The sequence below is a fragment of the Centrocercus urophasianus genome, unplaced genomic scaffold, assembly GCF_019232065.1.
Source record: "Centrocercus urophasianus isolate 14NV4802_14NV808 unplaced genomic scaffold, USGS_Curo_1.0 seq_23, whole genome shotgun sequence".
Lineage (NCBI taxonomy): Eukaryota > Metazoa > Chordata > Aves > Galliformes > Phasianidae > Centrocercus > Centrocercus urophasianus.
Genome location: NW_024884789.1, coordinates 16,779,339 through 16,803,847, shown reverse-complemented (window position 1 = coordinate 16,803,847; position 24,509 = coordinate 16,779,339). Strand labels below are relative to the sequence as shown.

The window sequence follows — 24,509 nt, the reverse complement described above, 5'->3', positions numbered from 1 at the left end:
CATCATCACCAAAATAAAGTTTTCCATGTGTCCTTAGGAGATTGCAACAGCTCAGGACCAATTTAGACAAGCATAATTACTTGCAAAGAGACTTATTGTTTCATCCTGGGCAGAGCACGGTCCAGTGATCTGTGCCAGCAGCACTAGGTGCCCTCGTCTGAAAAAGGAAGGGAAGCTAACAGCTCCTTTACACAGTTAATGCTTTCAAGATGTTTAGATCAGCATTCGGTTTTAAATCTGACACTGTATGCAGTATTTAGTTTGAAGCCTTTGTTTACCTGGGCTGTGTAGTCATAAAGTACTCTGTAGTCCTGTGATGATGTAGTTCTTCCATGTTCATTTACAAAAATGTCTGCGTAGACCCCATCTGTTTTCTCTGCTTGTGGAGAGGGGGGAAGGAAAAACAGAAACAAAGGGTTCAGTTGCTTATAAATGCATGGGATCATATGCAAGAGTTCACAAATACAAGGGTCTCTGTTCTCTCTCTGTCTGGAGGTGTACGTGTATAGAAAAGCTGCTGTGAACTGTAGGTAAATTCTCGCACAAAAACTATGTGCCATTGATTGGGTGACAGTGCAGCCATTGAACCTTCTGGGAGGTCAGAAGCATTAGCTTCATCCAGGTTAGGAAAAATGTTTACCCCGCTAAAGCACGATCACAGTAGTGCAAAGAAGGAAGTACTGTGAGTAAATTGGTTTAAGATGTTTGCTACTGGAGATGTGGAATTCTGGCAGTGCAGTGATTCACACAGGGCTTTTCTTTTTCCTTTGAGAAAAGTGGAAAATACCCATGTTGGTGTGGTGGGTCATCAGACATTTTTCATTAGTTCATGTAGTTTCCATTTAGCCATTTGTCACAGATAGGACTTTTCTGAAAGAGATTTTAAACTAGCTTGACATAATTAAGGAAAACTCCTGTCATTCAGGAAGAGGCAGAGCTAGCGCTATTGAAAAGAACCACCTGGGTCTCTTCTGCTGTTTTTGTGCTCGTGATGTAACCACAGTGGTAAAATGGAAGAACCAAAGCCTTGCTGCTGTGGATGCTGTTGTGCTGACACAGTAGTCCAGGACTGCTCTTGTGTATTTCCCAAGCACACCTTTGCTTTCAGAAGGGCTGTGTGGGGAAGAGAATGGCAGTCATGGTGTCAGCAGTCATGGTGTCAGCAGTCCAAACCTTCAGGGCTGGCTAAAGATGAAGGGGAGGGCAGGCTCTAATTGCATGCTCATAACCTGGTCTGTCAGCCCAGGTGAAAACACTGCCTTAGGAGGTTTCCAAAATGTGATGGCAACGGCGTGCTAAATGAGCAGCAAAGTCTACTTGGGCTCCACACAATATCTGAGTGAGAGATGGGCAGCCAGCAGGGCTCTTTCTGCAGTTAGAGGGAGATTATCACACCAGGCTTTAGCATAAGGTGCCACCACAGATGCTGTTTACTTGGATAAAGTCGAGATCTGCTGTTAAATCCAGCATTTGATGTAATATTGTTGTTTATTTCTGGTAAATTTTTCCATATGTAGTCGTTATACAGCTCTGCAAGAGGCTAAATGCCTTCAGGCTGTGTATGTATGTGGATGCTGCTGCATGCTGAGTTAAGACGGCTGGGGTCTGGCAGGTCCAGCTGGTGCCTGATAGCTCCAGAGAGGCTCTGAGCACCAAGTGCAGCAAGTGGGGTAGCTGCAGCCTCATTACTGGACATCCAAGCAGGCAAGGCGTGCCTCGCAAAGGAAGTTGGCCTGAGTACGTTTAAAAGCTGTTTTAAAGGGACTTTTTGATTTCCTGTAGGCAGCAATCTCGGTTCAGATGTTCCTGGTTTAAATGAATAAAAATGCTGTAAGCTGCTGCTTTCTGCATGGTCAAAATACTGTTTTAAATGTCCTACTGGTAAATGCCTGACTGCAAAGGTTGTGATAAGGCAGTCCAAGTGTGAAATGAGATGAATATTTGTATTCATAAGGCATGAGACAGGTGTGTTAAAGACTTTAGGGAATCCCTTGTGCTTTTTAGAGGTAGCATACCCAACGTTAGGAGAATACTATTATCTATAGTAAAACTGCATTGGTCTGAAAGCACGGTATACCCTTGCCCAGATAGAGGTCTTGAAGTTGTTACGACCCTAAGGTTATATGGATTATTTAGTACTTCAAACTGGGAAATTTGAGCTGGATTTGTTTTCAATCTGCTCGTACTCTTGCCTGACATCATGTGAACGTGTGCTGTAGAAGTTCTGCTCTGTGTTAAAGCTAGATTTAGCAACTGATGTTATACACATCTGGTAAATTTACTTCTGGTGAGGCATACCGAAAGGAGGGGCTGAAGGAATGACTCTTTCAGCATTGTTTTTGCTGCTTCCATGCAACAGTCCAGAGAATCTGCAGAACCAAGAGAAGTCAATGACAAAATGAGTGACCAGGACATTTCTTACAAGTCTCAGCTGTCAGACTCAACCTTCCCCCCATGTGCTGCAGTGCTGCATGGATATCATCTCTTCCTGCGGCCATCTACTTTCCTTTGTCTATAGATATTCTTATCTTCAGTTAAAGTAAATTCTAAACAAAACCTCAGAAAATTTACAAGAGAATAAAATTCCTTTAAGGAAAACTAATGCAATTCAAAATACAAAGCTTTTATAACATAACTTTCTAGAAATTGTGAAGTTATGTGAAATTATTTTGTTTCCTTTGATTTTATTTTTTTTTTTTTTTTTTTAAATCTCACCTAGTTGTTTTCAACATCACAGCTGGATACTGGCTGGGACCAGGCCAAGTGAGAATATGGTTTAGGATATAGGTATAGGTAGCAATAGTATGGAGTGCTTAAAACATATCTGGAGGGTTTGATTTTTCAGCTGGTGTATGGTCATAGTTTCAGGAAAATGGATATCTAAGCTCAGCAATTTCTGAGCAACTGAGACTGAGCCTCTCAAGGCTGTTTGCTCCTGCAGAGCACAGTTGTATTCTAAATGGCCATACAGTTGTCTTCTGTAATTGCAGAGGCTGCAATGTTACCATTCATTATTATATAAAATCTTGTTTCCAACCAAAAGCCAAATATTGTGTGAACCTTTTCAGCTTGCTAACAACCCCCGACCACATTTAAATGAAAGATCCCATCCCACTCTTTGTCTTTGCTGTATAATAAGGCTTGTCAAAATATTAAGCTCTCTTGCTTTTAAATACGATGCCATTCCTGCCATGAATTGGCCATTTTGGTATAAAATATTTAAACCAATAGCTCTACCATGCTGTTCTGCTGATATAACTGCACTCATGTTACTATATTTACCAGCCTAAATGGATTAGAAAAAGAAAAACACCTCCCTTATCATCACAGTTATTCCACTAAGTATTTTTTCCTTTGGTCTAGAGACAGTAGCCCTTTGTTCTGCTCAGCTGGGCGTTGCAATGCACTAAGCCAGGAGGTTTTGCTGAAAAGGACAGCTTTCCCCAGCCTTGGCTCCCAGCAAGGCTCACCTTTGCCCTCCCTTGATGGGAGCTTTTGATGCTGTGTGCCATGACTCACTAGGAAAGAGGAAATAAGTGTGAATGCTCTCCGTTGCCAGCTGACTAATTGTTTTATGAACTTGTCCTCTTGTCTCTCTTCCCACTAGGCCAAGGCAAAATGGTTCTGACTCCAGCTTTGACAGGTTTACTTCTTCTCTCAAGTTAACTTTTATTTATATGCAGCCATCTCTTGCTACAGTGAAGGGCTTTTCAGGTCCCGTTTACTGTCACAGAAGCATGGAATCACAGAATGGCTTAGGCTGGAAGGGATCTTAAAGATCATCTAGTTCCAACCCCCATGCCATCATCATGCACTGAGAAATGCTACTTCTGGGAACGAAAGTCTAGCACTCACCTCTTCATCATCCCACAAGTCTGGGTTGGGCTGTTGCTTCTGTTTGGTTCTCTGTCATAGTAGTTCTCATATCCTATTGCACCTGCAATACGGCAAGAAAAAAAAATGATGTTCAATCAGGCAAAACCTATTTCTCTCAACCAGAGTACAGCCATCAGTATAGCAGTTCAGGAACTGCTGGAAGAAGCAGCACATAACATCCATTTGCACTTGCCAGTAACGTGTTTGGAGCAGGAGGATGTAGGTGCTTGACAAAAGCCATTCAAGTGATTGCATGCGGATGCACTCTTGGTAGAAAGGCATTCTTAACCTGGCACAAGCACAGTCGAGGTCCTGAGGAACCACTGCAACAACAGTGAGTAACCCTAATTCAGAATGCAGTTTAGCACATGACTGTTTCCTCTGTTTTTTTTGAATCCCAGACTTTATGGGTTGCACAGCATGGTTGCTGTGAGCCCATGACCATGTTCCTGATACAGTTGGTGGCAGTGTATTTTCTTTTTTCCGTAACACATTGAGCTGAGTATTTCTGTTGGAGCTGGGCAAATTTCTGAATATCTCTGGGAGCAGCAATAGCAAGAAATTTCCTGGTCTGTGCTTGTGCACGGCTTCATATCTTTCGTATCTTCACCTCCACCTCCTGAGAGCTGATTTGCTTTTTACTGCTGCTTCCTACAGCGATAGCTTTCTTGTCTTGAACACAGTTATGTTACAGTCCTTTCATTCTCCCCTATGGTGTGGTTGAGGGTGAAATTGAGCTTATTTACAAATCTAGCTTTCCAGATGAAATAGTTACAGATGGATTTATTTTTCATCTTATAGCTGCCAGTGCAGTTGCTTAGAGCTGGTGGTCAGGCACCCTTTCTGCCTTCTCAGTGTGAAAGCCAAACAAATACGAGTCAAATCTGATTTGGAAGCCCTGATAGCCTATTATCTCAGTTCTGATACCAGGTAATTAAATAAGATTTTGAACTTAGACTAAAGACTGTGTTGAAGTTTTCACATTGGATTAGCCAAGACTATAAACAGAGCAGGCACGTACAATAGTGAGTGCAAAGAACTCCTACAACAGAAGCTCACAGTATTAAAGGATTTTTATTTTTATTTTTTACCATTTTAAGAGTCTGCATTTCTTACCCTTCCAGATTTTCTCCTGCTGTAGTTTCTAGCCTGTAATTCGTGTCATGACTAAGTAGAAGAGAGAGCAACAGCATCATGAAACCTAAAGGTTTGGTCAGGATGAAGATCTACCTCTACACAATGCAAAACCACACATGGATTTTTTTCCCCCTGCACTTTGCAAATAATAAATGAGATGAACAGCTCACTGTGTGCTACTGTGCAAACTCATTAGCAAGAGCTGTAGAGGTACTAGGGTGTTACTTCCAGAGCATGTCACCTTCTAGAAGGTGGCAAAAAAAAAAAAACTGAAACAGCAACAACAAAAAGAAGCTAAACCAAGAGTCAGGTGTTTCTTTGCATTTCACAAAGCTCTCAAGAGTTTCTCCCACCTATTTCTTATTAGTCCTGACATAGCCAAGAACTGTTTGCAGAAAATGACCTAGGTGACTGCAGAATGAGAAATCTCCCATGAGGAGGGGAGAGAGGGAGCCAGCCTAGCTGAGAATTACAATTCTTTGTATACAATTGCAAGGTGCATTTTCACTGACTGGAAAGAGAACTGTAGCTTTTCCTAGGTCAGTGCTCTTGTAGCACTCAAACTTCAATCCCCTATGAGAAGAGGAATAATCTGTAGCAGCAAAATGACATCCAAGCACAAGCATCAGTGTATTAGTTTAAAAAAAAAAAAAAAATTCTCTAAGTCCTGATTCTTAATTGTCATGGGTGTAATGAGAAAAGGCTAAGCAGTAAACAAGCCTTAAGTAGCTCAGTGCTGGATTACTAGCAGCATCCAGTCCTGCTAAAGAAGTTGCCAGGCTGCTACTGCTGCCAGATCTGGGCTCTAAGCTGCTCCTGTCAAGATTATGCCATGGGACAGGACACTTGTACTACTGATGTTTGCACCTATAAGATCCCTAGCACGGAAGACTTTTGTCAATATACAATTTTCTTATGCCAGTATGGCTTGTTCCGTGTTCTGAATGGAAGTAAGCTCTCTTGTGACTCCTGAGTCAACTCTGAGGGGGTTCCTCTTTGGCATCTCAGAATAGCATTACAGCAGATTGCGTATGTCTGCAGTCTGTGTACACAGATCAAAAAAATAAAGAAATGGAGGAAGAGATCTTTTCAGAATAGAGATCTATCGTCAGCTGATGATGAGATGAAAGAGGGAATTTTCTGTTCTTTTACCAAGGCTGTGAATCTTTGTTTGCTGCAGGCAGTGCAGGCATTCACTCAGTCTGTAAATATCTGATACTGCTTGTTGAAGTAAGAAGGTGTGGTTTGTATTTGGTCACTGGAATGTAAAATGACCTAATTTCTGATGATGTGTTTGGAGAACTCCTATCCTGGAGCAGCAGGTTTTCAATCTACTACTGCTGTTAGTTCTTCCTGTCCTATTCTCCACCTGTCCTATTCTCCATTTCAGCTCAGAGATTTTGATCAGTAAAGTTGATGAAGAGGCTTCTTGTGGGTTGAGTGGACAGTCTGTGAACTTTACATCACTACTGCATACTAGGACAAAGCCGATTTCATTCAAAACTTTCCCCAGTTAGAGTCGTGTCCATACACAAACAACTTGTTAAGAGAAGAAAGCGTCATTCCCACCATGGGTGAATGGGTGGTGGGAGCAGAGAATCCTTCCTTTGGCTTTCCCCAGTGGAGTGGGCTGCCCAACCACAGGCTAATGGCTGACTCATCAGCTAAGACCAAAAGGAATAATTACCTGGAGGTTGTGTTCCTGTCATTTTACTCTTAATGAAGTAGTCTATGTCTGACTCTACGACGCAGTCCTCCAAGCTTACCCGAACCTCTTCATACAGCTACAAAACAGAATTCAAGAATTTAATATTTAAGCTTTCATGTTGAATTAGCTTTTTGATGTTCTTCTAATGCTTTTTCTCTTTAAAACCACTGCAATTGGTACACGTCTGTCCCCCATGCAGACATTCTTGTAAACGCATCTGTTATTTATGTTCTGGGTATCTTTTCATGAGAGGAGGAAGGAGACAGTCCAGGGCTTTTCAATGCAACTGACATATTTATATAGCAAGAGCCAGCCAGTGAAAGTTAAAACTCAGGCATACTGGAATGAGGAATGTGACCCACATTTTTTTTTTTTTTAGGATGTGATCCACAAACCTTCAAATAGGTGGAAAAATTGAAGGAAAAAGCAAAAGGCCGTTACGGAGTGGTGTATGTTTTATGTCTTCCTGCTCTGAGACCGTAACTGCCTGCCTTTCTGAAGGACATGCCCAAGCACTCCTACTCAGCTGAGCAGTCTGGTATTTGGAGGCACTACCCAACAAAAGAAGGAGGGCAGACATAGTGTTCATCACACATGCCACACAATATCTAAACCCATGTATCTGTTTTGCATCTGGGGAAGAAGGAAGGAGAATGATTGAGAGGACTTCATGGAACATGCTAGAGCTGCACAACAGCCAGTTTGATTGCACGTGCAGAGAAGGCCAGGCTAGTGCTGTGCTTCCAGAGGGCTCCTGCAGTTTGTCTTTTGCACGTGAAGGTCCCTGATTTTGGCCCCTACCTCGTCATCCTTCACGCACTGCATAGAGAGCTGGTTGCAGTGAACCCACAGCGAGTTCCGGAGGATGGTGATGCGGTCACACTCCTGGAGCTGGAAAACCTGAAGCCAAAGAGATGTGAAGTAGTGCCATGTTAGTTGTATTGCAATATAGCACAATGCTGTCATGAGGGGTTGTATTTGTGCTAAAGGGAAAGCCAGAAATATCCATCTCTGCCTTCTAAAGTGTCTTTCCAGACTTCCTCTTTGGAACTATTTGAGGCTCTCTGAGTTTGCATTTGCTCATTTCTAAGGTTGTTTTCAGGGTAAGATAAGGTGTTTTTGTGTGTGGTTTTTTGTTGGGTTTTTTTTTTTTTTTTTTTTTTTTGTCTCTCCACTCTCTCCCTCATCTGTCTAATTTATTAATGTTGTACAGCTTACTGGATTTGCGGAGAGTGAAAGGGGGAAAACAGGATAAATATGTATTGAGATGGTGGAAGAAGCAGATAAACTATCTCTGAAAGCTTTAGAAATTGGGTTCTGTTGTTTTATGTTCCAGTGTTAGAAGTAGAACATCGTTTTTTTGTTTTCTATGAGGTGTGAAAAGCTCAGATGCTTCCAGCCATCTGCTTGCATCTCCAATTGCTAGTAATTATGTCCAGAACACCACAAATGTATACAGTATTCAGCAGAATACTTGGGTGTGCTGCCTGCCATCGAATATCTTACTTAAAGATAAAAAGAGTCAATTGAGGGAGAGCCAGCTGGTGTTGGGATCAGTTTCTGAGAGAAACAGCTTATTAAGAGAACCTGTAGGGTAGGGAAATTAGTATTTTGCTGTCCATGCAGAATAAAAAGCCTATGGATACAGCCTACCCCCAGGGGCTGTTCAACTGGGAACTTACCAGGCAAATGATGCCCTTGCAGGAAATGCAGCTCATCAAAGGGAGAAACAGAGCGACTTGGGGTTTGTCAAACCCTTTGCATATTGCAGCTGCATGCTGTGATAGGCACATCTCTCATGCCATCAGCTTGTGCGACAGGCCTGCTTGTGAGCCCAGGCTGCTTGTGCCAAGGAGCACAGCCCAGCCTCACAATGAAGCTTGTCTCAGTGCTTGTACTTGCTAGCCAGGATTTTCAGGCTGTGGATGTCCCATGCTTAGCCACAGACCTTCACACTTCTAGCTTTTGTGCTGTGCAGCCAGAAGTTTGGGATCTTAAGCTGATTTTTTTCTATCAGTGAGCAGTTTAAAAGGTCTCATGAAATCTGCTCCTTCTACCTACAAGCACTTCTTAAAGGAGGAGTTAGAAGTGCCATTCCTTCATGAGTGGCTGTCGGAGCTAAGCAGTGGGCAGGCCGCAAGCTCTGTGGGCTACAATGAATTTAGCCATGTGGGAGAAAGTCTTCTAAGTCGTGGAAAGTTTTGCTTGTTTACTGGCTTTTTAAGAAGGGGAAATTGTGCATCTTGGGAAAATTAAGGCTTGGCAAAGTTTCCATAGAAAGTTTGCAGTGGCAGCCATGGGACTTTCCCAGTGTTCCCAGGTAGGGAATTTAAGAGGAAGCAGAGAACCAGAAAGCTATTTTATGTAGGAGTAAAACTGGAAAGAAGTAAACATAACAAAACTGTACTTCAGCAGATGGACAATGTACCTGAAGGATCATTATAACCAAGTGTGTGTCTGATCTGGATGTCAACCAGATGTGAGCTGGCGTGCAAACCTTAGAAACCAAGAGCAAATCTCCTTGTCCATAGCAGAAACAAACCTCCCCCAGCCACTATCCTTCAATGGAAGAGATTAGTCCTTGGCAGGGAGCGAACGTTCTTGCAGGTGAATGTAACATGCTATGTGAAATGTACAGGCTACTCAGAACCTTGTCTGCTCTACAATGATGCTACCACGCTTTTTTGCTTAGTGTGAAAACTTTCTTTTTAATCTGCATTGAACTTGTGATATTTAACAAACAAAAATCAAACAAGCAAAAGCTGTCCTGCAAGAAACCATTCTGAAAACTTCTTGCAAGACATAATTTGGAGGGAATGTTTGTTTTTAATGGGCTGATTTAGCACTTCTTGTTTCCATTCTGAAATTCATCTTTTAAAAGAAGTGAATTTTCATGTGTTCCTGTTAATCTTCTACTGAAACTACATTCTGACAAAAAGCAGTTGCAAAACAATCTTGGCTATGATAGAATATCATCATTAGAGCTAGTGTCTTAAGTTCCATTATAGGTGAAAACTGGCAAGAAATGCAAGGTTGTACAAGTTCATATATTGTTCCTGCCTCAATCCTCTGCACTTATTCCCTTCCTGTATATTTACTTACACACGCTGAACAAACAAGAAACATGGAAGTGAGGCATCTAGTAACTATGTCTGAATCTGTTCTAGATTCTGTAGTGCAAAGACTCAGTGTAAAGCAAACAGCAAAGCCCTTGAGACAATATTTGAGGACCCAGATGGGTATCTGTAAGTAGGATAAAACAAAGAGCATGCAAATATATTGCTATAAAGGTCAGTGTTTACCTCACAGGTTTTAATATGTTCCTGTTCCCACTCTGTCCTGGCCTTATCCAGCTGCTCAATGTTCTGTCTGTACACATTCTCTGTAAATACAGACACACACAATAGAAACCCAACAGTTAGGCGAGAAAAATGATAGTCTTCCTCTTTTTCCTCCCATTAGGGTTTTCTTGTGGCTCTTACTCTGTCAAACCCCAGGCCTGAAGTAAGTCATGAGAATGTGTGAGCTTGAAACTGATAGTCAGCAAGTGTGTGTGTGTGTGTATATACACATATATATATGGGGAGGGGGAAGGGGAATTATGTAAGGTATCGTGAGTCCAGGCCATGCCCATCCTTTGACTCAGCCAGTCAGGTAAACCATGCAATGTAGTAAACTTCAGTATGAGCAGTGAGTGCCAAGGCTGAGTTCGTGAACCAGCGCAGAGGTTTGCCAGCGTTGTCCTTTTGGACCAAACACATCGAGTGTGTTTCTGGCTGACGGATGTACCCTTGCTGCTGTGCTCATGCACAGGGAACCCAGGGACTGTGTATCTGGTTTAGGTTGGCTTGGGACAATGAGTGTCCCTGTGCTTTCAAACCTGCTTTGAGAAGAGCTTTTTTTCCTGAGTGAAGTCCTTAAAGATGGTCTGCTGTAAAATCTTTAATGACAGCACGAGACTTGCATGTCCACAAGTGAAATTAAGTGTAGCTGATGGTCAAGCTTGCTTTTCTCTTCACTATAGTGTCTTTGGGTAGATGACATCAGGAAACCTGACTTCAAATAGGGCTAGCAACACTTGATTTGATCGATGCTATCAAAATTAGCATGCTGGTTGATCTTTGCTGAGAAAAAAATCAGTTCTATTGCAAATAGAGTATCACCTGCTTCATGTGCTGCATCTCTGCATTGCTTGGCTTTGTTCTGACTCTGAAACAGGAAAAGAAAGAAACACTTCAAATTAATTTCCTGCATGTTTTGCTCCTGGCACAGTATTCTGCTGTCTTCCTCCCTTTCCTCTTACAGGGTTAAGGCTCCAAGCGCAAACAGTTCTTGGCTGCTCCACCTTTATAATCATAGAATCATTCATGTTGGAAAAGGCCTTTAAGATCATCTAGTCCAACCATCTGCTCTGTTGAGCATGTGCTATGGAGAAGGAGGGAGCAGAATTTCACAGGTGTAGACATAAGTCCACTGCCTGCAGGGGAAATCTGGCAGCTTATATCATTCTATCCGGGGATCCCTGCTGTAGGAGCACACTGCTAGCGTGCTGCAGCCTGAACCTTGTGTCTGCTCTCCAGGTTATTTTCTAGAGTGTCCAAAGTGCTTTTTCAATAGGTATTTATAAGCAGAAATGTCAGTTAAAAATATTCATCTTCCAAGCTTCTCGTGCAATGCATATATGACAAGAATACAGCCTTTAAAATACTTTGCAAATGCCAGACTATTTCCCATAACAACTCAGAAGACTAAAAGCTAAATTCACTCTAAGCAGGATTTTTTGGGTTTTCTTTTTTTTCAATCTGCAGCTTCTAGCAAATGAAAATAAGCACGTTATTGACAGCTCTGTACTCCCAGGTCTTTCTGCACAGATGGTGATGACAGTACATTAATGCACAGCTCTAGAAATCAGGATCACACATCCTTCCCTTCTGCCCTTCAAAGCACTACTCAGGTAGGGGTTCTCATGACCATATTCCTCCTCACAGCTGGCTGGAAAATGTGTAGTAAACTGGAAACATCAGCTTCAATCTTATTTTCTTCCTGGCCCAAATTGTTTGCAAGTGCTGAGCAGAATTAAACAGCTGGCATTTCTTGTGAGATGCCTCTGTGCATTTCAATTGTGCTGGCGTTTGTGTGGAAATAATGGCAAGGAAGCACCCTGGGATTCCTCTGCGTGAAAGGACCTGGGTCAGATTTTGATACCACTGAAGTTACTGAGAGTTCTGGCGTGATTTCAGTAGGGCCAGGATTTCATCACCCCCCTCTTTATGGCAAAGCTGGAAGGTTTAATTCATCAAAGATTAGGGAGCGAGAGAAATAAAATGTAAACTTCTGATGCTGTTTTTAGAGTCTCCTTCCTCCTGCTCCTCGAGATGATTTTTGATCCTTTTTGCTTACACTGCACTTATTTTATCGAGCCAAAGGGAGTTCATTTATTTTGTTTTCTCCATCTGTTCCACTGTAAAATGTTCCCATTAAAAGTTAGCAAATTGTCAGCAACAAGTATCAGAAGATGCAATGAAGGACAGAAGTGCCTTGATTTCCAATGATTTATTTTTGAGTTTGTAAATTTAGATGAAATTAAACTAAGCGTAAGGACAAAAACTGTAGAGAAAAAGATGCATTTTAATGTAAGATACCATGCCTACTAAATGTAAGCAACCAAAAGGCAAAGCTAGCTGCGTGACATACATCTGACTCGCTTCTTTCTCATGAATGATTTTGGAGAAAAATCTCATTCAGATTGCTTTCATGACTTGTAAAGCAAATAGGTCATAGCCTGGGATAAAGAAAACTAATGGGTTAACTTGGTCCTTCCCTTGGCCCACCACAGGACAAGATCAGGGATGGCAAGTCCAGCTGAGTGCTTTGTGAAGGAAGGCCTCCTTGGGAAAGTGCTTCTTCCCATTTTGATTCTAAGGAGTTAATTAGAAGGGAAAGCAACCCCTGGCATCTTGTGGAATGGGCTGTTCAATTGTGTTCTGTTGAACCTGGGAAAAGGAAAAACAGCTTTCTCCCTTTTAAGCATCTGCTGAATAGGTCTGTCTGTCTCAGGTACCTTTTCTGCTTGCTTCTGGTTGCCTGAAGCGCTCATGCGTTCAAAGGACTGCTCGGCCTCATCCGCCTCCTTGCACTTCTGTTCGTAGCTCTTCTTTGACTGTATCCAATTGAAATGAAATCACACGTGAGGCTTTGGGTTAGGGAAAAGGCTGGGCTGTCTCAAAGCTCCTAGAAACTGGAGTTGCTCATCTGGGGGAACAAATCAGCACCCAAGTTTTGGCCAAGGAGAGAATTCCCTGTGACGCCGGGAGGAGATGCTTATTAAAAACAGCACTGAAAAGTTGTAGCAGAGAGGCTAGCGGTGGGAATCAGACCCCCTTTTTACAGCCCTGAATTTCTTTGCTCCGTGTCAGTGCTGCCAGCTCCCTGCCCAGGTGGTCACTGCCATGGGTGCTCTGCACAGATGCAGCTCAGGCACTGTCGGTGCATCCAGTGCAGAGGGACCAAGTTGCAGCTAATGTGCCAGTGAGGATGGGTTGTCATTTCCACAGCGTGACTTGGATTGCCAGGTGGCTGACCCAGCACTCCGAGCTGTGAGACAGAACCAACCATACATAGGCAGCAATCTCAGTAGAGTTCTCAGAAGCAAAAGATATTTTTATTTGCACCAGAAGAACTCCCTGTCTTAGAGCTTCACTTAGAATGATGCTGCATGTAAACTAAAATACTTAGTACAATTCCAGCTGTAGCACTGGCAGGTCTGCAACTGCTCTTTTTCAGAGGCAGTTGCCCATTGGAAACCAAACCCAGCTGTTGCAGTTCCCTTTCCTGTACCTGCAAAACTCCCTGCTGGAAAGGTTTCCTTCTGTTTACAAGGCTCAATTTTTTTAAAGTTATTTTCATAGGCAGGAAAATGAGGTTTTCTCCTATAATTATCCTTGTCTAGAAAGAATCAAATCCAATCTGAACTGTTTCGGTTGATGCTGATTCCACATTTAGCTTTCTGAGTGCTCTGGGAGACTTCACTGGGGGATGCAAGGAAGATTAGCTCCCTCCTGCCAGGAATCCCATCCTCTCCTACACACACATACACTCCTGTGCCAACAGAACACACACACACACACTGCTGATCTTTTTTCATGTGGTACAGTCTCAAGGTGGAGTGAGTTTGCAGAAAACCTCCTTGCTTACCTCCATTGCTTTCTTATAATGGGACAACTTGTTCTTTTGCATGCGCTCCATTGCAGACTCGTACTGTAAGAAACACACAGGAGTGTGAGCATTTCTTTGGACATTCCCCCTTGCCTGCTGGTAGGATCAGGCAAGGCATTGGCAGTGTCTCCCTACAAGCCACGTGCCTGTGCAAAAAATGACTTCACTCTGCTTTTGCAACTGACAGGCTTCTCAGTGACACAGAGAGCATCAGGTAAAAAAAATAATAATAATAATCCAAGATAATTCTACTTCAGTGCTTTCCATTAATAGCAGAGAGGATGTAGGTCTTCATTTTCTCCCTCCCTCACCCCTCCTTTTTTTTTTTTTTTTTTAACCTTAAGGAGATTAATAGTGTAACACCCATCAGTGCCCATCAGCTCTGCTAGCAGAGCTTATTGCTGGTCCAAGAGCTCGATCTCGCATCTTTACAGACCAAACCACAGTCTCGCCCACGTGACCAGGAGTAATTGTCCATTTTGAACTCAAACAGTTCCTGTGTAATTTATATTTTATTGCTTCTGGCAAATTTATGCTCTGTGCCATTTGATTTCCACAACATAATCTGGTCAGCAATGGAAAGACGGTGCTGGGTTTTCTTTTATAGCTTTAATTCTGTTATGCCCAGCCTTGTGTGACCACGAGATATGCTCCTATTTGGCAGGGCATGGGTTTCTTCAGTGGGACTTCTGGTCCTTTGATCTTTACATTCTACTCAAGCAAAACTCCCTCTGGGGTCACCCAGAAGCGTGCTTGACATCAGGCTCATAGCACAGTCCTGATGGCAGCTGCAGCAGATCCAGCACAAACACAGAACAGTGTTATGTGAGATCTCCAAAAATGCTGACACCTTCCAGTATGTCTTAGGTTGACTTCCTCACAGCCACGTGCTGAAGGAGAAAACATCTTACAATGGGTCTCGAGACTCCAAAGGAGTTTTGAGTATTTTTCCAAGCCCCTATAACAGTTTCATTTGAGTTCCAAGCTTATTCTTTTCAGCAGGGAAAAGCCTCTCTCTCTTTACAGATCCTAGTGATGAGATGGGGACGAGGGAGACAAACTCTGATGGCTGGGAGCACGCTGTCTTTGCCTGTGTGATTTGCTGTGCACATCAAATCTCAGTAGTAGCACTGGTTTTACCCCCTGATATTCATAGTTCTGTGCTGCTCCAAGCTCCTGTGTGTCTGGGTTGTGGACATGAGAATGTTGCTGTATTGGATGTTGCTCGTACACATTTACCTTTACTTAACATTGTCCAAGGTCAGGGTATTTGATTATACTGTTCCCTCAATCACTGTTTTCAGTGATGTCAGCTCTTTGTCTTCAAGCCCATGGAACCAGAGGTGTAAGAGTGACCACTTGTCTCCATTGAGAGCTTTTTTGTTTTTTTTTTTCCTGGGGATTTGGAGATAATGAGACCACAGAGCATGAGATAGCTTTGAATGTTCTCTGAACTTTACTGCACAGCATCAACTTGATGCTATTCTAAGTATTCGGCGTATGTTCTGCATTCTGCTTAACAATCATTTTCCTCCTATGATTTTAGATGCATTTGTTATCTCTTTATTTTAGTGCATGTTAGAGATCATGCAGGATCATGCCAAAGCAATGCAATTAGCAAGGATATAAAAAAGAGTAAAGGATGGATTAAGTTCTTACATGAATAAGAATAGCATCAGCAGTTACAGCAGAGGCAGTAAAAGTGACTAAAGCCTCTGCCTCCAGAGTTCAGAGCATTACTTAATTTCCAGCTGGGATTAGAAAGAGGCTTTCTTCCACAGTCTAGTGTGTGGAGAGAGAAGGGTAACTGGGCACATTTCATTATCTTTTGCAGTATTCACAGCCTATGGCTGAAGATGGGCCGTCAGAATGGACCGCTGACCCAACCTGTATCAAAGATTGGCTGGTTCCTCACCTTTTTCCTTTGTTCCTTCTGCCTTTCTCGGAACTCCTCTATTCCTTTCAGTTCATCCTTCAGCATTCCTGCCAGCTGGATATGAGAGTTTCCAACGCTTTCAATTTCTAAAGCAGATCAGAATTCATGTGCAGTCAGTGGAAAGAGGTGAAGTCACATTTTTCAGGAGATATTTCTAAGATCTGGCTGCTACATACAGCTTGCTCCAAACAGAGCAACCTTCAGCAAAGAAGTACATGTAGAAACATGAGGGGTTTGACATTGCTGAGGGTGCTCACAGCCTGAATTGGGCCTACTGCAGGTCCTTTCAGTGCTCACAAGTGATGTGGGCAAGACCCCTTGCTGCAGAATTGGAGCACCTGCTTGGAGCTGTTTTAGCAAGTGTAGGATCTCCCTGCGTTTCTTTCTGGCCCCATTTACTCCAGCCACAGGTGTTGTGGTGGTGGGGGAGGACCTCCATTGTCCCTCTGGTGTCTGCCTTCCCTCCACTACATTCTCTCTGCTTATGGGAGCTGCTTGCCACTTGCCCCAGCACAAATGTCAGCAGGGGAGCTTGCAAGCTGAGAATTTCCAAGGGTCAGCTAAGCTGGATTGCATTTCAGACCATCTGACTGATGCTGTTTGAAATGGCTGGCAGCTTCTCTGCATTTGTCAGCTTTGGTGGCTCTGAAATGAAGCCCTGCACTTTCCAAAACCGTTGAGCTTCTCCCTTCTAGGCTCTAAAAGTACCTTAATTCACCAGCTGCTTCTGAAAGAGTGCTTTTGTTATCTGAACAGCAGGCACCAATACCCAGATAACGCTGTCCTACTGGCTATGACAGTGTGAAAGATTTTAACTCTGCCCTGGGCGCTTTTAGAAAGCATCCTATGGATGCATGTGGATGTTAGTGTCTTGTAGAAAAGGGAACAGAGCTGGTATTTTGCAGCTTGATCTGGAGAAAAATAACTTGAGGAGAAAGCCATTTTCTGTGCCTCTGGGGGCTGCATTCAGTGCCCAGACTTGGAGGATGACGTGAGTGAGTGAGTGAATGTGCTTTGCCCCCCACCCTCCATGCTCTGTAGAGGAACAGATTGAGATGGAAAGGTTAACGATATAAGAGGGAGAGGATGAAAGAGCCCAGAGGGTGCCAACACAGTGTGCCTGCCTGAACCTGGGTCACAAAGCAAGATACGAATACTTACGTTGCTTGAGCTTCTCAAATGCTGCCTTCAGTGTGCTGGGAGATAAAAACAAAAGCGCTTCATTAGCACAGGCTTCTAAGGATGGGTTGGGAATCTAGAGGCAAAACTTTCCCTCAGCCAAAAGATCCTCATAGAAATTAAGCTCTTAACAGCCTTGCAATAAAAATTGACCATGCTAAGAGACAAAAAAACATCAACCTGTTACCCTATGAAATGCAATAAAATGCTCCACGAAGCAAGGAATTGCAGAACTCCTTACGCTCACCCTCTTTTTTTTAATCAGTATTTGTAACTGAACGTTCTGTTCTTCCACATTACCAATGTGTGCAAGTCAAGTGAGTGAAATAAGGGCGGTCAAGGGAAATTGGGCTTCGGAGCACTGGAATGTAGAGAAAGCAACCCCACCCTTCGTGGTAAGTGCAGCACGGTGAATGCTTCCTCCTTGCTCACCCTTGCAGCTGGAGCAGCAGCCTCCCTGCTGTGCTTTCCTAGCACCCCCGCGTGGTGCAGCTCCTCGCCTTTAGGAGATGCAGCACACAGAGCCGAGGGAGCTGATGTTCGCAGCGTGAATGTGCCGTGCTGTGAAATCAGCCCTCAGCACCGGGCTGTGATGTACAGCCTGGAGAGGAGCAAACACTGATGCGATGCTGCTCACCTGGATGGAGGTGCACAGCTAAGGCAGCATAGTGTTGCAGGAGGACGTGAAGGGGTGATTATAGTTCTCTCGTTGTCCTGGCTTTTTGCAATCCAAAGTCCTTTTTAAGGAAGCAGCATGAAGATCAGCAGAGGGGCAATGAGAAAGGAAAGAGCACCGTTTGTGAGTCACCTTCAGTGTAATGATGAGCTCTAGATCCTGGCTGGTAGGCTGGAAGGGTGTCTTCATGCACAGAAGCCAATATTACACTGTGATTTGGAGGTTTTTCAGACTCAGAAACCACCTCCTCAGGCCCTAGGCTGTATGGTTCCCTGAGGGAAAATGTTCTGCAGAGAGTCTCTGACTTCCTCAGGTGGGAGCCTGGGCAAAAACCTCCAAGATCTCCTTGGCTGAACCACAGCTATTAGGGGAGTCCAGAAGAGGATGCGTGTGTCTTCTTAGCCATGTGCAGATGGGCAGGGAAATCCTGCATCTCTTGGCATGCTCCAGGAGATTTAAGAGACACATGGAGGATACAAATAGGTTAATTTAAGATGGGCATCTTTTTCCTAACCATAACCTGCAATACCACGTGGCCAGGCATAAGTAAAGTGCTCAGGTGATGGGAAAGGATGGATCTGTCCTCAGCAGTAACTGCCCTGCGATCCACTTCCAAATCTTTGCTTTTAACAAGTAAACATGAGTGTTCATCTACTTGTTGGGCTCCTGCAGCATCCTCTCAAGGACACATGTATGATAAAATCAATCTGTTTGTGACAGTAATTATCCCAATAATATTTAATCATTTTGAAGTTTCGCTCACTTTTCCTTCTGTACCCTGGTTTGCATAAAATGAATCTAGCGTGGGACTTGAAACAATTTTCTCAACATAAAGGGGAAATAAAGGATTTATTCCAAATCCTTTAATTAAAAGGTCTAGATCAAGTAACAAGTTGGATATCAGCAGCTGAATTAGATTTTTTCCCTACTTACAACCTCCAATGGATTATTTTGAAAAATTAAATGTACACATGAAATAAAATCAGCTTTAAATGTGGACTTTCCAGTGGGAGGTGGAGAACGTGCTAGCAGCATCATCCCAGAAATGAGTAAATACTGAAATTGTAAGAACAGGGGACACTTGCAAACCACACATACTAATTTATGTGCTGTGTTCATCTGTTTTTCCCAGAGATCTTTTCATCAGCGTTGGTGATTCAGGTTTTATACCAAGACTGACAGAGTTGCTGTAATGCATACTGAAAAACAGCTCATCCTCAGTACGTATCAAGGACAAAAGCAGTTTGTTGCTTTTCTGTCGTTGTTTCCAGGCATAAGAGCTACCAGAGTAGTCAGTGATATTAAGCTACACATATAAACTTTTCTTATTTTTGCTGGCTTTCTGTAAGCATTAATCTGTCTTCTGGGACAATAATGCATCTGGCTATGAGCCAGAGAGATACCTGCCTCATGCACAGTATTTAATTGCTAATTCAGAAAGCTCTGGTCTCTTGCTCCTGCTCTGAGATCCAACCAGTTCCCCAGCTGCTGCTTAGGCTAAGGCCATAGTCAGCAGGTAGATTGGAATAGACTTAAGCCATTTCCTTCCTTATTTTTATAATTTTTTTCTGAAATCAATCGATCAGATCCCTTATCTTTATGGGGCCTGAAGGGGTAGCAGATATGTCACTGAGCCTAGTTACGTCTGCAGGAAGGTAAGTAAATCACATCTTGACCCACAGAACCAGCAGGTACTCCTTTATGACTCCTTTATGGGCTGCAGGGAAGCCAGCCCATATGTGCTGGCTGCAGCAGCAGTTCTGTAGGTGAGCTTTTGCTGCTAGGTGCTCTGATTGTATCAGTGAAATATATCATTTCAGTGCTTTGAAGGGTTTATGGCAGCACCTCGTGTAGCAGAAATACACGAGAATTTTAATTTAGATGGCCCTCCTGTGTATATAGTATATATACACAGTGTATATATACTACTTATTACCCATCCCATCTGTGTTGGTGTGACATTTGTATAAGACTGGGAAAGGCTTTATTCCAAAGCATTAAAAATGAAGGTATGTCACTCTTAGGGATACTTGTTCACAGTCTCTTGTCCTTCCAGGATGTGGTCCTGCTCAGCACTGTGGCAATCTGTTGTAGCACCTCTTTGGCCAGCTTGGAAAGCCTGGGGGTTGAAAATAATTCGAGAAAAGCTGCAGTTTGCCTCTTCTCCTCTTTCTTAAATTCCTCACTTCTGGTGTTTCTGTGGCAATTCCAAGCACTTCAGCTACGGACAACACAGCCTTTGCTTTGGGCATCCCTGCATGCGGGCTCCTGCAGGTGTCACAGTTACACGAATTCATCGTGCGTGTTTGTTAAGGCTTCCCCTCAAATGTTTAAAGACTGCATTTGTTAAAACGAGTTTCAGATACAGACAGGATTGCCCCTGAATCTGCAACGATGGGGAACAGCCAGATCCAGAGCAGCGGCCAGTCTGCAGCAACTCCTGGTGATTTTTGCCATCTAGCGGCTGAAACGTTCTTCGTTTGCTGCAGGGTCTCCTTACTCAACTGCAGAGGAATGGAGATGCTGTTGTAAAATAGGCGCTTTTTGGTGCTTGTTTTTTCAAGCGGAGAGGGAGGAAGAGGCTGGCAGGGTTTTCGAAGGAGCTGGGCAATACAGAGAGTAGAAACTCGCTACAAGCACCTCGTTGTTTTACTATTCTTGCTCCGTAGATTTCAAAACACTTTCCAAAGTGGACTTCCCAAATCTACCTGGCAACCCAGGCTCTCTTGGGCACCGACCACAAGGATCTGTGGAATAGGACGCTGGGGCTGCCAGGCAGTGTGCTGCAATGGGGCTCTGCTGCCTTCTTCACAGCCATGAGAGGCTGAATTGATGGCACCAGAGGCGCAGGTAGCTGAGCTCTCGTGACATTGCTCTGCACACAGATATGCTCACTATGTACACTGCTGCACTGCTTTTTGGTGCCACTGCAGGCTCGATGGTTTGGGTGGGTTTTTCCTGTATTTGCCTCCTCCCTCAAATGGAGACTGTTCTGAGTAATTCATAGAGCCCCTTTACGTTTTGACACAGGAAGGCTCTTCTAACCGGAAAACCACAGCTCTTTTTAAATTTCCTTTCTTTTTCTTTTTTTCTTTTTTAGTCTCTGCTTGGTGAATAGAAGTGGAAAATAACTCCACCTTCCTTTAAAACAAGATCATCTTTTCAGTAAGGTTTCATTTCTATGCTGCTCTGTTCTTAGGGTAACATTTTTAACATTCTTTCTGAAGCTGGGAGAAGCCTCTGCCCAATGAAGTTCCCAGAGCAGTTTCCAGCAGTCCTGTTCCAGCTCTGCCGCTGGTAGCTTAGCTTAGTTTCTGATGAAGTGTTTCTGAAGCCAACATGCTGCCAGTCCCATTGAGACCACAGTTAACATCTCTACTTCCTCCTGCCACATAGGGTAGACCCAGTGTGCCATTATTGACACTTCTTTCTGTGGTAGCAAGGTGTGGAGAAACAAATGCAGAAGCATCTGCTCTCTATTGCTTTGCACTCAGACTCTCTGCACTGGGTGTACGTGCAGAGGGCGGCAGTTTGCTTTTAGGCGAGAAGATAACTCCCTCCCATGTCCTAGGCAGGCACGTAGCAGAGTGCTGCATGCAAGGACCCTGTCTAACATCATTTAGTGGAAACGTAGTGCAAGCAAGGAACTCATTTTTGCCTTGGTGTTTGCTTGTTCTCTGAGGATTAATGAGCAGAAATGCAAAGCCACCCAGTGCAACTGGAAAGACTTGTGTGCAGGTCAGCTGGGTGTGATGGCTAAGCCACCTGTGCAGGAGGAAAGGTACAGGCAGCACTTTGCTCTGTCCTCTGCAGTCCAGGAGTCAGTCTGTCTGAATTAGTTAGTACTGTGAGTCATGCCAGCCACTGTGCAGCAGGCTGAGCTCTGTGTTGGCTTGGATGGAGCTTGTCTTTTGTGAAAACAGCGCCAAACACTCTAGTCCTGCGGTGTCTGTGTGCATGTTTTGCACTTGCTACTTACTTGAGTACTTTCACATGAGTGTGAGAAATAGGAGCAGCCCCAAGCTGACTGGAAATGGGGTTGCATCATTCCCAGGGTTGGCCTCTGCACTAATCGCACCAGACTTCGCTGGAACAAGGGAGCAAACCAGAACCCTTATGAATCCAGGGTTATCTATCAGGCATTCAAACCAATGGATTAAAAACATCGAAACAACGTAGGTGCTTTAACATAAAACTGAATTTCCTCATCTCCTGGGAAGAGAACAGCGCAGCATTTGTCCTGGACACTGGTGAACTTATCTAGCCTGGGTTTAATAAGAACTGAGCAGAGGTTTAGGTCTTTCATGTAGATGCTTGAATTTGTTTTCGCAGCATCCTGAAAGCTCAACACACACATGAGTGTATAAACCCTGTACAGCTTCAAAACATTCAATTGGAAAGTATCTAACAACAGAAGAGTGTGACCTTCCAAAATGATTTTTAGCCTCAGTTCAGAAATGCTTGCTTTGTGAGAACAGTACAGATGTTTCTGTGTATTACATGACAGACAGCCTATATTTGTACACAGGAAGCAGCAGCCTGGCATTTTGTTACAGATGCCCTCACCTTGTATTCTCTGAAACTGCAGAGAAGGGCAGAGCAGGAACAAGCTTGAAGGAACTGCCCTTTCCCAGGGTCTGAAGGAGATGTTAGTGGAAAAGAAGGAAAGAAAAGCAGAAGGATTCATATACATAAGAAGAGACAAGCAGGGCAAATGACAAATATAGCTGTTGTCAGACTGGGCAGAATTTAACCAGCTCCTGCATGTTTACATCAGTTGCTTTACAGAGGAGACGAGTTCCCAGAGGCTCTGTTTCAGCTGAAGCAGAGGACGTGCCTGAAAACTGGGCTCTGTAGTATATTTTTTATCATATTTTTCTGCTGAAGAGTTGCCCAAAGCTGTTGCACAGAACCTTGCAGGATGTTTCCTCTCAAAGCGTGAGCTCTGCTGAGAGTTATCTATTGTGTGTCAAAACATTGCAGATTTGGTCCCTGTTTATAACTTAGCTGAAAATCCCACTTTCTGTGCATCCTGTCCCATGTGTGCAGCACAGGATATGAGGCTACAGAAATATATGGCAGTTTAAGCATTGTAAAGTGTAGGTCCCTCTCCTTCATTGGCTATGGGTGTAACCTGGCCTTTGCTGAGAAAGCAGGGCTGTAGCTTTGTAATCATCCTTTTCATAGTTTGTTTAATAATTAGAGACTAGGAAATATTGATTCATGTATGTGTGTCTCTATATACAAGCTAAAAAAGTGGGTTAACAGGGCTTTAAACTTAACAACAAGTGGAAATGAAGACATTTGAACGCCTGCTGTAGGGGTCCTGCTTTACAGGGGGGTTGGACTCGATGATCTCTAGAGGTCCCTTCCAGCCCCTACAATTCTGTAATTCTGTGGTTCTCTCCTTTAGCCCTGAGCTCCGACAGATGAGGTCTATTTCAGGGCAGCATCCATCACTCTGCTGTGACTGCTGTGGTCCCCTCACCTTGCCCACTCCTCAGGGATGCCCTGTCCCCTCCCAGGTCTGCAGACAGCGTGCATCTGCAGCTGTGCTGGGACACCCAGTGATTACCTAAAAGAAGCAGCTTTTTCCTTCCTTTGATGATGTTATGCTGCTCTGTGTGTTTGTAAGGCCTAAAAAGAGTGGGACTGCAGCAGCATACCAGTACAGATATGCCTCAAGAAACCGCACGACAAGATGCTAAACTGCTTCTGTTAGGAATGTCTCAGCTGACATGATAAGTGTGGTGGGGCAGGTTAGAAATGAACACAGAAAGAGGCCCTTAATGGGAAAGTGCACTGTTTTGCTATAAGACTCAGTGGCTGCTAACGTGTTTTAGGGTAGATACAAGAAAGCTCCATTGGGGGCTATTTGATACAAAGCTGCTGCTGGCTTGGCAGCCTCTGACCCACCAGGCGTTAAGATTATTTAGGAGAAATATTTTGTGGATCTAGTGTTGAAGACAAGGTACTTAGCAGAACAGATTTTGATCTAAGCTTGTGAGACCCTTCTTGCAGTATTACGTGTCGATTTAGACATGTGCACCCTTCTGTATACTGAGGTGAACTTGCTAGGACTTTCGGTAAATGCTAAGTGAGATCCATGCTGAGTGTCAAAAGAGGATTTCTCCCTTTCCTGTAGGAAGTAGCTCCTACCAGCTGCAGTGCTCGAGGCAACAGCAAGCAGGCAGAATGTCTACAATTGCTTGAATTAGGCAGTGCTACTGAGTGATGGTGAGCCTTGGCTGTTAGGCAGCCTTTCAGGGAGCTTTCATTTCTTGTGCTGGAAGCTGCAGTATTTGTTTGCCATGCCCATGGTAACCGGCATCAACTCATTTTAGAAGCACTGCTTTTGCTTTACTTAAAAGAAAGGAGAGAAAAAATGGTTGTGGTGGCACATCTCCCTCTCTGACTTTGTTTTGATAGCAACCTCTCTCTAGCTGCAGGCTAATCTCAGCCATTTCCTATACTGGTGTTAAAAAGCAGCGAGGACCTGACAGAAAGAGAATTGCACCTCTGGCGAGCAGCTCTGTAAGCCTGTCCCCTGCTGGCGCTCAGCTCAGAGTGATGTCCCCATATTTTTGTCCCCATTACGTGGCCGTAACGTGGGTTTGCTGCAGAGGCTTTGCTCCACACAAGCACAGCTGCTCACCTCGGCTTTGTGCCATTTCTCTCCTGCCCTGCTTTCCCTGACCGTGCTGGAATGATGGGAGGTTTCTGGAGCCGATTCATTGGGTTGTTTATAATGTGCTAAACAGAATTAATTGGCCTTGCAGTTG

General features: G+C 43.8%; 1 protein-coding gene across 5 annotated transcripts in view; it reads right to left on the bottom strand.

Annotated features, from left to right (window-relative positions):
* PSTPIP1 (proline-serine-threonine phosphatase interacting protein 1) overlaps positions 1–24,509 on the bottom strand; it is a 46,142-nt gene that overhangs the window by 3,514 nt on the left and 18,119 nt on the right. For 2 of the 5 annotated variants that reach the window (XM_042824079.1, XM_042824080.1), the window contains 12 exons: positions 17,689–17,788; positions 17,034–17,068; positions 15,852–15,958; positions 13,916–13,978; positions 12,783–12,881; positions 10,885–10,930; positions 10,024–10,103; positions 7,523–7,621; positions 6,701–6,797; positions 3,856–3,937; positions 2,299–2,369; positions 279–379 (listed from right to left, as the gene is read on the bottom strand). In XM_042824079.1, the coding sequence (XP_042680013.1) occupies positions 279–379; positions 2,299–2,369; positions 3,856–3,937; positions 6,701–6,797; positions 7,523–7,621; positions 10,024–10,103; positions 10,885–10,930; positions 12,783–12,881; positions 13,916–13,978; positions 15,852–15,958; positions 17,034–17,068; positions 17,689–17,788 (980 nt within the window). Of the gene's footprint in view, positions 1–278; positions 380–2,298; positions 3,519–3,855; positions 3,938–6,700; positions 6,798–7,522; positions 7,622–10,023; positions 10,104–10,884; positions 10,931–12,782; positions 12,882–13,915; positions 13,979–15,851; positions 15,959–17,033; positions 17,069–17,688; positions 17,789–24,509 lie in introns of those variants that run through there. The other 3 variants (XM_042824082.1, XM_042824083.1, XM_042824084.1) reach the window with 3 other exon arrangements.